Source organism: Mastigoproctus giganteus, chromosome 3 (genome assembly GCF_048544385.1).
Source record: "Mastigoproctus giganteus isolate SK-2022 chromosome 3, ASM4854438v1, whole genome shotgun sequence".
NCBI lineage: Eukaryota > Metazoa > Arthropoda > Arachnida > Uropygi > Thelyphonidae > Mastigoproctus > Mastigoproctus giganteus.
Window position 1 is genome coordinate 212243954 of NC_143577.1, and position 16354 is coordinate 212260307.

At 39.5% G+C, this 16354-nt stretch overlaps 1 protein-coding gene across 3 annotated transcripts in view; it reads left to right on the forward strand.

The window, feature by feature from the left end:
• Positions 1–12897: 12897 nt before the first annotated feature.
• Positions 12898–16354, forward strand: part of LOC150088662 (serine/threonine-protein phosphatase 2A 56 kDa regulatory subunit epsilon isoform-like) — a 258149-nt gene continuing 254692 nt past the window's right edge. Inside the window, exon 1 of one of the 3 annotated variants that reach the window (XM_090369609.1) lies at positions 12898–13908. In XM_090369609.1, coding sequence (XP_090225735.1) covers positions 13743–13908 — 166 coding nt within the window. In that variant the 5' untranslated portion in view covers positions 12898–13742. Of the gene's footprint in view, positions 13909–14410; positions 14522–16354 lie in introns of those variants that run through there. The other 2 variants (XM_090369608.1, XM_090369611.1) reach the window with 2 other exon arrangements.

Genomic DNA, 16354 nt, shown 5'->3' on the forward strand with positions numbered 1-16354 from the left:
ACCACAGGAAAATAAATTTTTTTTCTCTCTCCTCTGGAGTGGGCCCTTAGAGGAATCTGGCCAACCTTTTGGCAACATCAGGTGGGTCAGAGTCTCGTATTGAGACAGTACGTGTTTTGCTGAGACTGGCCCACCTTCCCGTGGTATGGACGAGTACCCAGAATCATCTGTCCAGGTGACTTCTGGGTAGCCAAGCGGTCAGACACCACAACAACAGAACACACACATAATACACACAAACCGACGTCACACCTATATCTGGCCCATTTGTAGTGATACTGTTCTTCACAGAGATACGAGGCGGAGTTCTAGGAGCCGCGCCTTACAAAAACACATGTCCCCATGTCCACATGCGCAACTGCGCTAGTGACTACCCAGGAAGGGAGAAAACGCTATGAAGTGGAGCATCTAAATGAATACGTACATCATGCAAGCATACTACGAAATACCCAAGCTGGAGACCGATATGACAACTTACAGGGTGCAACTACATAACAAGTGGCTGGAACGATTCCCGGATATTCAGATCACTAAACAGCGAATAGCAGCCCAGAGAAGGCCTATTGTGCAATCTTGGAAAAAATCAAGCAGGACGTGAGCGATCAACTACAAAGGATAAAGAATACAGAACCAGAGGTGGAAGAACTTACCACCACTGAACCAGAGGAGGAAGAGCAAGAAGAAATACAACCCACAGCAGCTGAAGTGGAAAGAGACAGGGTCATGATATCCAGAATAGAGGATGAGTGGAAGAAGGCCCTAACAGAATTCGAAGGAATGGACCCCACAAAGACACACGTGATACCGAAGCAGAGGCCGAACAGAACCTTGTGGAGAGTCACAGACCACCTCAATCGGCACATAATACCGCATTACATCGACAGCAATGGTGCAACACTGGAGGCCATCCACACAGTCGTGTATTATGCTGTGGTAGCAGCCACGAGGAATAATGGAAGAGAAACGAGAGGTCAGCAGAAGAAGAACCAAAAATAGAAGGAACCGCCAGTTTGGAAAGAAGACTTCAGCAGAAGATAGAAGAATTAAGAGTCAAGATAGGCCAATTGACCCAGTACCAATGGGGCAATAGGAGTAAGAAATTAATTGGAAAAGTGAAGAGCATCCTCAAGAGAGACAGCATCCACAGCAAGCATGACACAAAAAATCAGAGGAGAGGAGAGTACTTGGACACATAGAAGCAGAACTTCCTTGCACTCAGTAAGAAACTACGCTGATACAAAGAGCTCCCAGAGGAAAATAAACAACCGAATCTTCGATGAGGACCAAAGAGGCTTCTACAGGAGTTTCGGAGAAGACGTGAAAGAAGGGAACGGACCACCCGAGCAGAAGACGATTGAGGAGTTCTGGGGAAACATATGGAGCAGGGAAGTAAGACAACAGCCGAGCCCCCTGGATAGAACTAAAACGCAAGAAAACCAAGTATGTACAAGAAATAAGAGAGTGGGAGATTCGGGAAGAAGTAAAACAGACGATCAAGAACTCCAGGAATAGATAGCGTCCACAACTACTGGTACAAGAAGCTCACTTGCACACACAAGCATCTGGCAGAGCAGTTCACCCGAATGATAAGGCACCCAAAGACAATCCCGAAGTTTCTCTTTCAAGGCATCACATATCTGAACCCAAAGACGAAGATACAAGAAACCTTGCGAAATATAGGCCAATCACCTGCCTCCCAACAATGTACGAGTTCCTGACCAGCCGCATAACCAGGAAGATATCAGACCACTTGGAGAGCCAGAACATAATGGCCAAACAGCAGAAAGGATGCAAGCGGCTGAGCAACGGATGAAAGGAGCAATTAACCACAGATGCTGTGGTTATGGAGCAAGCTTACAAGAAGCACCGCAACATGTACACAGCCTACATCGATTACCGCAAGGCGTTCGACTCCGTACCTCATAGCTGGCTAATAGAAACGCTGAACATCTACAAAGTCAATCCGATAGGAAACGATGACGATGGCGAAATGGAGTACCACCATTAAGGTCGAAAATATCACAACCAGACCAATCCCCATCAGGAGGAGAATCTTTCAGGGAGATGCCCTGAGCTCATTGTGGTTCTGTCTAGCACTTAACTCGCTATCCATGCTGAACAGTAGCAAGTACGGATATAACCTCAAAGAAGGAAGGAAGAACCTGTATATCCTCACCCAACTGATGTATATGGATGACACCAAGCTCTACGCGGGAACCGAGAAGCACCTCCAGCAACTACTCCAGATCCCCGAAGAATTCAGCAATGATATTAGGATGGAATTTGGTCTAGACAAATGCAAGACCCACGGATTGCACCAGGGAAAATTAGTCAACCGAAACTACCAGCTGCAGACTGGTAAAGAGATCGAAGTCATGGCAGAGGGAGAGGCCTACAAATACTTGGGAATGATGCAGGCTCAGCAGTTACAGCACAAGGAAATTAAGGCCTGCCTGACTCAAAAATACCATTAGAGACTCAGAAGCCTGCTGAAAGCAAAACTGAACGGAGGGAACACAGTTGAAGCCATAGACACCTATGCAGTCCCAGTGCTAACATACTCTTTCGCAGGTTATAGATTGGACTAACACCGAGCTGGAGGATATCATAAGAAAGACAAGGACAATGATGACCAAGAGCTGCCGACACCACCCGAAATCTGCCGTGGAAAGACTGACAATTGCACGGAAAGAAGGAGGAAGGGCCAGATAGATCTCATTGAGCAACAGAAGACAGCTATAATTAATCTGAAGGATTAGTTCCTAAAACCAAAAACACACTGTAGCACTCCAGCAGGCCATAAAGAAGATAGACAAGCGGTATACCAACTCAACCTCAGCGAGGAATCCCCCCCCCTCAACCAGGAGGCACAACGAAGCTAGAAAGTTGGGCAGGGAAGACACTCCAATGATCTCCATCAAGGTCACATAGACAAAATTGCTTCCAATGCATGGCTGACGAGCGGGACGCTGTTCCCTGAGACTGAAGGATTCGTACTCGCCATTCAAGACCAGGTAATCAACACCAGGAACTATAGAAAATACATTGCCAAGGAACCCGGAGTGTTCGATGACACATGTTGACGATGCCACCTGGCCTCAGAAACGATCCAACACATCACCGCGGGATGCAATGTAATCACCCAGACTAAGTACACTCATAGACACGATCAGGTAGCCAGGATAATACATCAGAAGCTAGCAAGGAAATACCAGTTGATCGGAGAAAGTGTACCATATTACAAGTACGAACCCCAGGCAGTACTAGAGACCTCAACACACAAGCTGTACTTGGACCGCGCCGTAATAACGGATAGGCCAATCCTGCGTAACAGACTAGACATAGTCTTTGTGGACAAGAAGGAAACGGCTACCTATCTGATTGACATAGCGGTACCCAACACTGGCATCCTGCAGAAAACTCATGGAGAAAAAATCAGAAGTACACGAACCTAAGACAGGAGATCAAAGAGATGTGGCATATACAACAAGTAACAACCATCCCGATCATCGTGTCAACCACAAGTATGGTGCCAAAGATCCTACATAACAGCCTAGCAGCATTAGGTCTCCCAGCGAACACCTACAAGACACTCCAGAAAGTCGCAATCCTGAACACCTGTAGAACAGTCAGAGAGTTCCTCGACCAAGAGTAACACCAGACATAACAACCATCCTGTGTACTTGGAAGCAATACCCGTCATGAGGTGGAAGCCCCAATCAGGGAGAAATAATATAAAAGAAATAATAATTATAATAATAAATATTAAAAGCAGTAAGGGCTCAACATTGACCCCTTTGGAACTGCACAAATCACATTACTCCATGAAGAGCAGTGACTATTCATTATTATTATTATTATTATTGTTATTAAATAAAATAAATTGAATGAAAGAACAAAAGTCACCTTATATTATTCATTCGTGGACTCCCAACTCAATTATTTAGTAAATGTATGGGCAAGAGCAAATATAACTGAAATAAGGGTTATAAACAATTTACTAAACAGGATTCTGAACCTGTTAACGTGAACAAACTCTTGGAATGATCTGAACAAGAGAAGGCAATTTTTGTTAAAATACAAAATACTATATCCAATTCAAAAACTGAAGTTAAATTTATTCTTGAAAAATCTTAAAACTATTTATGAAGAGTTGAATTTTGAAAGGAATGTTTCATACAACTTAAGGAATCCAAAAGCAGATGTTTTGCCTCACCATAGGGTACTAAATAGATTTGGAGATAGGCATACAATGAACATATTAAATGACTTGTGGGCAAGCGTTGATTTCAGGCTCAAGAGAGGTTATTCAATCTCCAAAGTAAAATTCCTAGTAAGAAAATTTTTGACACTCAATGATACAGTAGAATAGGTTTTCAATGCGGATCAATCACTACCTCTGTTTACATAGTGGAATGTACTATGTGTAATGACTTCATTGTCCTTTCTGTAAAATAATAATTTTGTATGCAAAAACTGATTTAACTGATGAATTGCAACTTGTTGTCAAGAAATTTACTTTTCTTAACGAGTTCTTGTATTGTAAACAACTTCAAATGATAAATAAATTTGTATTATTATTATTATTATTATTATTATTATTATTATTATTATTATTAGTTATATTTTTTTTATGTGAACCCTAAACACGAGATGTATTAGAACCTATAGTACTTAGTACCGTGCTTGGGTTGGAGATTGAGAAGATGAAAGAAGATTTTTGTTGACATTGGACTTGAACTTCTGTAGATTGGAATTTTCAGGAAATACGTATGAAGGAAGGTTGTTCCAGAAAACGGCAGTTGAATGAATAAACGAGGAAGATGAAAAGTTGGTTCTGTGGGTTTGAAATTGGACAGTAAATGGACGTTGGCTGGTGGCGGCACGTGTTCGGACTGTTTTGAAAGAGAGAGCGGGAATTATAGAAGCCAATTCAGAAGAACAGTGCCCATGGAAGTATCTGTAGAAGAGGCATGCAGCAGAAACAGTACGTCTATGAGAAAGCGAGTGGAGAGACTCTGTTAGAGATGAATCATTAATTAACCTAACTGCTCTCTTCTGAATGGAATCAAGAAGCCTGAGAGAGGTTTTGGGGGCACTGCCCCAGATGTGGGAACAATATTCCATGGCAGGGCGGATTTGCAATTTATACAGAGTGAGCAGCTGTTTGGAAGAAAAGTAACGCCGAGAGCGAAGAGAAAACCAAGTTTTTTAGATGCAGAGGAAGCAATATTTGTAATGTGCTTGTGCCAAGAGAGATTAGAAGTCACGGTAATCCCCAAAAGAGATATATCAACTTGCCTGGAAATTGGAGTGTCACCAAAGATAAGCATAGGAGCAGAACAATCCTTCTTATGAGATACAAAAGACAAGACTGAGTTTTAGAAGGGTTGAAATCAACTAAGTTGTCTTTGCCCCACTGGAGAATTACATGAAGATCGGTGTTTAAGGAATTGGCAGCAGATTTTCGAGAAGTTGAAGCTGATTGAGCAGGACAAGGTTTCTCAAAATGGAAAGTTGAATGCAATGTGCTATCATCGGCAAAACTATGGATAGGATTTCCAGTCAATGGATGAAGGTCATTGATATACAAAAGGAATAGAGTGGGGGAAAGAACTGAACCTTAGGGGACACCGGCATTAGTGGAGAAGTTAGAAGACCGAGAGCCATCTACCATCACCCTCAGTGAGCGATCAGAGAGAAAACTGGATTACCAATTACTAAAAACAGTTGGCAAACCATAAGATGGAAGCTTGTTTAGAAGACCTTTATGCCAAACACGATCAAAAGCCTTTGAGATGTCAAGAGCAACTACTTGTGTTTCATCGAACCTTTCCATTGAATTAGTCTATACATGGGTAACATAAGCCAGAATATCATCAGTGGATCGACACTGACGGAATCCATACTGGCGATAATTGATCACACGGAAGGTTTCTAGGTAGTTTAAGAGTTGGCGGTTAATTGATTTCTCCATTACTTTAGAAAGAGTAGAAGTAATTGCAATGGGACGATAATTGGATGGGAGGGATTTGTCACCCTTTTTAGGAATTGGCTGGATATGAGCAAATTTCCAAGCAGAAGGAAAAACACCTTTGGAATGAGAAAGTACAAATAGGCGGCAAAGAATAGGAGTAAGTTCAGGAGCACAGGTTTTGAGAACAAGCGGAAAAATACCATCGGGACCTGGAGTTTTCTTATCATCAAGATTCGTCAAAATCCTTCTAACATCCTTTTGACGGAAGACCACAAGAAGCATTGAATGGGGCATGTTGGGAATGGTGGGAGGTGTTTTACAAAGATCATTAATACATGAGTTGGAAGAAAAATGGAATGCTAGCAGGTCAGCTTTATCCTTGGCTGAAGTGACAACAGAACCATCTGGTTTGGACAGAGGTGGGAGCAGAGATGGACAAAAGTTGCGGCCAATAGCTTTGGCAAGAGACCAGAATGATCGGCTACCATTAGGACAAGAAGCAAGTTTTCTACTCTTAGCCTGTTCAAACTCTATTTTGGACTGATTAATAACTGCTTTACAATTGTTGAGAGCTTTGGTGTAGGCAGAAAATGAAACAAGAATTAGAAACAAGCCAGTTCCAATATGCAACATTTTTCTCTTGAACAGCCTTAGCACATTTATTGGAAAACCAAGGTTTAGATAAAGGACGAGATTTTAAAGTGGAATGTGGGATAAAGGACGAGATTTTAAAGTGGAATGTGGGATTAAGGACGAGATTTTAAAGTGGAATGTGGGATAAAGGACGAGATTTTAAAGTGGAATGTGGGATAAAGGATTCCATTCCTGCAAGAATAATTTCACTGACACGATCTGACAAACGTTCACATCAGTAGTTTTGAAACAGTAATCCGAACAAGGAAAAGAAGAAAAGAAGTCTCGCAGGTTATCCCATTTTGTATTCTTGTAATGCCAAACAACACGGGATTGGGAATAGCCATGTGATAAAGGTTCCATTGGAGAAGAGACAATCACCAAGTTGCGATCTGAGGTGCCTAAAGGACCTCTCACTTCGACCGTGTACTTAGAAGGGTTGTTTGTGAGAAAAAAATCAAGGGTATTGGCTGTATGATAGGGATTGTCCGGTATTCTTGTAGGTAAATGAACAATCTGTGCAAGGTCATTAGTAATTGCAAAAGCCTCAGCATCTCGACCTGCTGGGTGGGTGTGACTAGAAAACGGAAGCCAGCTGGAGTTGTGAACATTAAAATCACCAAGGCAAATTACCTCACTGTTAGGAAAGTTGGATTGGAGAAAGTCAAGTTGCAAAGAGAGGAAGTCAAAGAGCTCCAAGTGATTAGTGGAGTTGGGAGAACGGTAGAGACAACAGATGAATTTGACACAATGAGGTAGAGAGATTTTAAGCCAGAGAAGATCAAAGAGAGGAGATTCCAAATTGCCAAGTCTCTGACAGGGAATATCAGAACGGACATATGCACAAGTACCACCTTTGAGGCGAAAGGAGTCATACAGCGAATAATTTGGGCATCTGATATGAGCAGTAGTTGAATCAACCGATAACTGAGATTCTGTCAGAAAAAGTACATATGGTGCAAGGAAGCCTGAAGTTTATGCCCGAGTTACCAGAGAGGGAGAGAGAGAGAGAGAGAGAGAGAGAGAGAGAGAGAGAGAGAGAGAGAGAGAGAGAGAGAGAGAGAGAGAGAGAGAGAGAGAGAGAGAGAGAGAGAGAGATAAAACTAGAAGGAAATCAACAAGAAAGAGAAGAATGATGATATCCAGCTCAGGACCCTGGCTGTGCCAAGCCCATACTCACCAGATGTGAGCCCCATCACCCTTTGTCTCCTGCCACTGAACCATCCCTTTATCATTGTAACAACTTCCCCCTAACCCCACTTTGCTCTAATTCAGAGAAAAATCGTATAGGTGATACAGTATTAAAGGCTTTGCTGAAATCTAATTAAAGGATATCAAAATTACTCTTTGTATCGAGTTCATTTGTCAAAACCTCATAGTAGCTAATCAGATTTGTGAGGCATAATCTCCCTTTAAAAAACCATGCTGTAATTGTCCTACGACTCCACCCCTATCGAGATGACCTTGCATTACTTCTTTAACCAATAATTCCACTCTTTTCCTAGACGTTAAATTGACAGGTCTATATTATCATTTCACCCTTTGAACCACCCTAGTTAATAGTGGATGCCTTTGCACATCATATTTCTACAGGTATTTCCCCTGAATATAAGGATTGTCTCATTACTATGGCCAAAGCTTTAGCTACCTTTTTACAGCTTCCCTTATCGTAACTGGACAGATTCCGTCAACCTCAAATGTCCCATTCATCTATTATCTGCAACAATTTCTGCAAAACTTAACTTTGTGTTATTATAAACTCATTTAAATTCAAGTCAGCATTCGATAGACCTCTACTGACCTTATGTCTAAAAACATTTTCATGTATGAATGTAGATGCAAAATATTTATTCGTTTTATCAGTAATCTGTAAAGGATCATCAATAGTCATACCGTTCATATCCAGTGGACCAATGTGATTAATCCCTTCCCTTCTATTATTAACAAACGGAAAGAATTCCTTGCTGCTTTTCTTTACACTCTTAGCCATGGACTTTTCATAATATGCCTTACCCAGTCCTTGAGTAAGGTGGGGTTGGCCCAGGTATTTTGTAACCATGCCATATATTTTCCCCCAGTTATTAATCTCATCAGTTTATCCCTTTTGGCCTCTAAGATTACCTCTCTAAGCACTGTCAATTTGGCATTCGCATTTTTTAGAAAGATCACTTGGTCCCACTGAACGGACCTTAAAAAATGTCTGAGCCAATTTAAATGACATTTGCGAAAATAAATCCCCTTCTCTAACCTTGACTACAGTTATTTATTTGAATAAATCTCACACCAATATCATTATTTTAATATTACATGATTCTTAATACATATTCTTATTACACGATTCTTAATACACGATGAATCGCTACTGATTTAAAGGCCATTGCTTTTTTTTGTTTACTCTCCAACATATAGAAAGCAGTCATCCAACAGTTCAAGTAATAGTTTGCTAGTGTGTAAGTTACCAACCCACGAGTTCTAACAAATATTCGGAAAGTTAAAATTCCCAACTGTAATCAAAATGTCTTACACTTTCACTGTAAGACATTCTGATTTGCTGACCCTCTTTGCTTGCATACTTGTTGATTATACTTATCATAATCATGTGGTCTGTACAGATTCTGGCTCTAATTTTTGTTTTCATAGTATTTATGGCACACTAGGCTAACTCAGTGTTACACTAGCAACCTGGTTATACAGTATTGTATGTTTAGTAATTCTTTACATTTCGCATGTTATTGCAAGTCCTATGTTGATTAGCAATTATATGAGATATAATAATCCTCTCCTTCTGCTGTTCCTGCTGTTGCATGTCTCAATAGAAGCTGTGCTAGAATCAATTCTATCTCTGTTTATGGTTATCGTTATGTCCACGCGGGTAGCATAACACCATCCTTCCCACACCGGTTCATAGCTCGAATCCAGTCCTTCACGCGCAAAGTACATATGGACAGATGAATTGCATGTTTTTTTTTTTTTTTTTTTGTAATTAGTCTGTGTATGCCCAAACCCAACAGTTTGAACGATACACAAACTAATCATCCTATCATTGCCTGGATAGGATCAGCAAATATTTTTACAATTCTTCTGTTAAAGTGTATCTCATTGCCATAAAAATATTTCCATCTGTTAACAAGCACTGGCCATGTTGGGAAAAATTCTCAACATGGCTATTGTTAAGTCTTACACATTGTTTCCAGGGCCGAATTGATAGACAGGGCTCTCATCATTAACTCCCTCCTGTCGTGTTTTAGCAATACTACAGACACTTTCAAATTCAGTCCTAACTCGCGGCTTTTCTCAAAATCACTTTGTGCTTGTTAAGTAAAGCCTCAGCAAGCACTTGGTAGATAGCACAGCTTGTATAATCACTGTCCCCCCCACATCGGGCAGAAAAGACCTGAGTTCGAATCCCATCAATGGCTCGAGGTATTTTTATGGTCTTTTTTGCAACGTTGCTGAGCTGTTCAGTCTCAGACGAGGGAGCCTGGTTTTTCTACCCGGAAACTCAGATTTTTCTTCCAGAAAACAGCAAGTCGACCACAGAACACATGCAATTTATAGACATTTATATTCAGCGCAATATGGCCTAAGTTGCTGATGCACCTAAAACCCTACAAAAACAACCAATCTCAGAATGCTTACACTTAATATCATTAGAAACAATGTGTTCAACCACTTTTTTGTTCTATTAAAAGGTGGTAACTGTTTTACAATAGTAGCAACTCTTAACCCTGGCAGACATTCCTTGATCATATTTCACCTATCCTTATTACATAGATATTCTTCGATTCCCTGACAGTGGGAGAAACTTTTATTGGCTTTATTTATTTTTTCACAATGTGGCCCAGTTAGTCGCTGTCGGGCTAAGTTGCAATTTTTTATTGTATTTACGCGGTTCCTGCTAAATTTCGTAACTGATGTCAATCTACAGATATTTTAGATAATTACTATGTAAATCCCTTCCCTGGTTTTTCCCAATTACAGAGCGGGAAATCCCTCTAAAACTACACACACATTAAAGCAACACAAAAACAAGAAATAATTAAAATACATGTGGAAGACAGTTAAAAGTTCAGGTTAAAGTGTCCAGTTTTATTATTATTAGCCATACGACGCAAGGAAGCCTGAGGCTTATGCTGCACCAGCCAAAAGAAATTCCCGAGAAATTCCTGAGAGTGAGAGAGGAATCACCAAGAAAGAGAAGGATGATGATGTCCAGCTCAGGACCCTGGGTTCCTGGTTAAAGTGTCCAAGTCTAAGTTATAAATAACTGTGAGGCCATTTAAAAGTCCACAGCATCATCAATTAAGATGGCTACAGCAATCATACCAACCACAAATCAAATAACGGTAGGTAAGGAAATCCTTGCAATATCAGGGAGATCTTCAAGAACCTACTTCCCAGAGTTTATAGTAACCAGGTACTCCGCTGAGAAAAGCCTGCACCACATGTTGCTGCCTTGGATAGAACAGCCAGCACAAGAAGCTGGAGCTCTGTAATATCATGAACCAGCACAACGAGTTACCCGTGACAACAGAGGCGGATTTAACGGCGGGCGCACCGGGCGCGCGCCCTGGGCCCCGACTTCTGAAGGGCCCACACAAAACCCCAACAAATTAGTTGAACATATTAGTTCAAAACTTTGTGATTATTATTATGCTATTATTAATTATATTATACATATATTATATTCAAATTTTATTGGAAATAAAACATTAATAGAACATAATATTTTTTATTTATTTAAAAAATTGGTGAACATGTATTTTTATTTTCCCTATCTCTCTTTTTTTTTTTTTAAGGGACCCAATATTTTCTTCTGCGCCCGGGGCCTCAACCGACCTTAATCCGCTTCTGCGTGACAATCACAACAATGCTGAGAGCACCATGAACTGCCAAGAGATATCAAGAGGGAACCGAAGACGTTGATTATTTGGATGCGGAAGTGGACTCCCACCCAGATTCAGGAAGAGAACACCAGATCCCAGGGGCTCACATCTGGTGAGTATGGGCTTGGCACACCCAGGGTCCTGAGCTGGATATCATCATTCTTCTCTTTCTTGGTGATTCCTTTCTACTTTTCTCTCTCTCTCTCTCTCTCTCAGGGTAATAGGGAAAAAAATTTTTTTTGGCTGGTGCAGCATAAGCCTCAGGCTTCCTTGCACCATATGGTTAATAATAAATAATAATAATAATAAAGATCCTTGCCTACTCCCACTGAAACGAATTCATTCATTCTGGTATGAGCTGTGGGCATAGCTGCACTGTTTTATTTCCCCACTTCAGTCTTTTATGTAGTACACAGAGAAACCAACTGAAAGATAATGCTAATAGAGACATAAAATATTGATACCATATAGACTTAGTTGCTTTGTCGCTTAGCCAAAAAAACTCCATCATCACTACATGTTGTCCAAAACACTTGTATGAGGGAAGATCATGTTTAGATGCGTTGCTATGATCTTATGCTACTGTTCTTGGTTTCTGCAAAATGAATTTTCCCAGTAAGATTTCCAGTATTAAAGTTTGAACAAGCGGCTACAACCTTAGATTGGTTTGTTGTAGGGTTTAAGGCAACTTAGTACCTCAGCAACTTAGGCCATATTGGACTGTGTACGAGTGTAATATGTCTGTAAATTGCGTGTATTCTGTGGTCGATTTGCTGTTCGGATGAAAATCCGAGCCTCTGGGCAGAAAAAATGATGTCATCCTTGCCTGAGACAGACAAACTCAGCTAAGTTGTGAAAAAAGCTCTTAAAAATTCCTCACATCGTTGATGGGATTCGAACTCAGGGTCTTTCCGCCCGTTGTGGTAAGGACGACTATTCTACTAACTGTGCTACCCACGAGGGCTCCAATCGTAGAAAAAGAAAATATACCTCCAGAACTACCACCACCAACACCACCATCGCTCTCTTAATGAAAAGGAACATACTTCCAAAACATTTATCACCGGTTAAGAATTTATGTTCAGTTGCGATAAAGCAAGGATATGGTACAAGTAATAGTTGGTGTAAATGTCCTGTTCTCTACCCCAATAAAAAAGTATTTCAAGAGTTAGGACTAATTTCGTTCATTTCAAATGATACATGTAAAGGAAAACTGTTCACGTCCAAATTTGAGAAGCATATTTGACTTCACTTAACATAAAGCATCATAGATGTAGTGATGATGTTGGATGATCTTTCGATCAGCAGTTGAGCTAAAATTTGTAACCTTTCTTTCTTTTCATGCAATTCTTATTAGTTTATATGCAGAATGCAAAATTAAGTTTGATTCGCCGTTTTCACTTGATGAGTAACAGTTCCTGCAATTGGCTAGAGATGCGACATCAGCATGTCCACCAAGGTAGATATACCTTGATGTCCACTTCAGTGATATCGGGAAGTATACCGACATAAGAGGGCAAGTTGTGATTTCTTTTCTGTTGTATATTATCCTTTTAAATGGTATGCGAGCAGAATCAAATTAATTTTATTATTCGTTTATAAAAATCATAAAGATAATGTAGAGGGAAAATAAAGAGTTAAAAAAAATCATCCCAGGTTGTATTCTGTAATTTTCCTACTGGTCGAAGTGTTAGGACTAACTGTGATATAAGGTATTACGTAGGTGCAGCTAAACACACTATGATATTCGAAGGATTTTCATGGCATCTGCGGTAAATTACATAAAATTTTTAATACGTCTTTGGGGGATAGCCTTTGAGGAATAGAATATTGTATTTAATATTTCAAAATATATTGAGCATTGTGATCTTATAATGCAGAAATTCTAAACGAAACTAATCGATATTGCAATAGCAGAAGCCGGGTGTTCACAGTACATCTACGGTGGAGTAGTTCAATACTTCAAGGTTTATACACATGACGAGTACCCTATTCCATTTCTTTTAGTCAGTCTACTTCGAATATTCTTTAAAAGAAGTGTTGGGTGCAATACATATTGGCTGCAACGAGTTGCCGATAATGATCATGGCAATATCTTCAACATAAGACTTCAAATTTTAGAAACTATCAATGGAGGACACAGCCTAGCTGAGTGTAGTTGGGTAGTAGTGCTCTACCCCTTTCATGTTAAAAAATTAAGAAACAGACAACAGAACTAGTGGTACATCATATTAGGGATACCAATTATGACCTCAGCACACCCAGGAGCAGGATTTCCAACAACTACGTTTGTAGACAAAATTGATCCCTTCAAGAAAGGTTCTTTGAAAAGAAAACCAAAGAAGTCTCAGGGTTCTTCCAGATATAGATCAACAAATGATGTTGAACTACAGGCCCTTCCCTTGTTGAAAGGTAAACTATACATTTGTGTATTATTATATTTTTGCAGATATTAGTTTTTATTTCTTGTATACTTCTTTGTTGTGTTTGTTTCTAATTAGTTTATCAATGTGGTACTGACTATAAATGTAATAATTTTAGATTACTGTGCTTTTTCAACTGTTATATATATATATATATATAGCTTTCTTTATGCCAGCATTATTTATGCAGTTTTTTTTTTTTTTTTTTTTGCAGTAATTTATTCTTTGAAGTCTGTATGTAATTCTCAGGTTACAGTTACCATAATCCGTAAAATTTTCCTAAATTACTTACTGACTTTCTCTCAACCATATTCATGTATATGTAAAACAAATGAACATCTCTGGAGTTAAAATCAAAAATTGGTACGAGTATTTGCACTGATTGATTTATGCATAAAGTGTTTTTCAGGCTTGATTATGTTTATTGCAGTATTAGTATGATGCAGTTTTTTGTTTTTGTTTTTTTTCAAATAACTTTCCCCTTTCCTCAAGAAATATTACTTTCACTGAAGTCATTGACATTACTGAAGAATTTGAGGTGACTTTTTAAGTGTGTGTGCTTAGACGTGCCATAAACTCAAAAGCTATCTAAGGCTTGCAAGGTATATATTATTATTTATATATTTACACTAGTTTTTTAAATTATTAAAATAGAAAGAAAAAAAATAAGGAAACACGTAGCAAACAACGTTAATATTAAAACATTATCAAGTTATTTTTTTTTAACGATCACCCCGGACATGAATATCAAAAACATATTGTACTCCAATACTGTGGGTTACTAGAACAAATATTACTCCAGCAGAATGAGCATTGAAGTATCCAATTCCTCTTGTTGATAAAAAAAAAAAAAAAAGTAAAGTGCAGCCATTATCAACCCACTGCAGGGTGGAAGCCTCCTCAACAATTCATGCTGAGGGAAATGGACCATAATCTGCCACGCTGGTCCAGTGCAGGTTGGCAGATCGACCGTATTCAGCAGGCAGGGGCTTGAACCCCGGTCTACTCAAAGAGCGTGTGCTACTGCACTCCCGCTCCTGCCCACTCGGCTACGGAGGCCGTTGATGCTGGACGTGAATTTCTAATAAATTGTAAATTTCAGGAAAGAGATACAGAGGAAGGTTGTTTCAAGAATCAGACTAAAAGGAATAAATAAGAAATTAGTCCAGTGAGGTTGGAGTTCAACTGTAGATGTTGACTGTTTTTATGCATGTATTAGATTGGTTTTTAAGGAGGTGGTGAAATTACATATGCTAATTCAGAAGAACATTGCCCATGAACATATCTAGAAAAGGTATTCAACAGAAAGTGATGGGGATTGGAGTGAGGTTATACGAGAAAGGTCATTAACTGGACTGCTCTAGTTTAGATAGACTTGAGTTTTCTCACATGTAGGAATAATATTCCCTGGTGGGGTAGATTTGTGATTTATAGAGTTAGTAGCTGTTTAGAAGAAAAGTAATGCTGAGAGCAAAAGAGGAAACTTTAGTTTATTTGAATGCAACAGAAGCTGTATTTGTGATATGCTTTTACCAAAACAAGGTTACAGGTCAGAGTTATCTCCATTAAAGAGGTGTCTTGAAATTTGAGTGTTGTTGATGATGTGATGAGCATTATTATTTGTTCTCTAACTTTTACAGTTGCTTTAAAATGTTAAATAGTTCCCTAGAAATATTGAGCAACTGCTTGAGTGTCTGAGTTTTCTGTAGAATTTGTGCTCGGATTAGGTAGAGGCATATGATGCAAGAAAGCAAGCTTATATAGCATCAGCCAAAAAAAAAAAAAAAAAAAACAAAAACCCTTCCAATTTCACCCATCCATTCACTCCAAACGATTGTCTAGTTTTGCCTTGAACTTATTTAAGTTGTTGAACTCCACTACAACAGATGGAAGTTTATTCCAACTATCAGTTACCTGCTAGCCAAAGGCAAATTTCCGCACATCTATTCTACAATTATCTTTACTCAACTTGAATTTCTCCCCTCAGGTGGGCAATCTGAACAAGAGGAAGAATCCCATCAGCATTGAGCTTGCTCAAACCATACGAGGCCTTATACACCTCAATTAGATCACCTCACAGGTGCCTAGTCTCTAGAAGCTGCAATTTGCAGAACTTTTGGTAACATCATCAGTTGGTCCCACTGTATAGAATTTAAAAAATCTTTGAGACTATTGCAGTCACCTTTACAAAAGCAAAAACTCTTCCCTTTACCCCTGATGGTAGTTACATCTTTAAGTAAATCCCACATCAGTACATTGTGATCGCTGCCACCTAGAGGTTCTTTCATCCGCAGAATCTTAATGCACGAAGAACCACCGCTGATAATCAGATCAAGAGTATTACTCCCTGTGATTGCCTCTTGAACATGCTGCTGTAGAAAACAATCATCCAGTAAATCCACAAGTCTTGCTAATGTGCGAGTGACCAATCACAA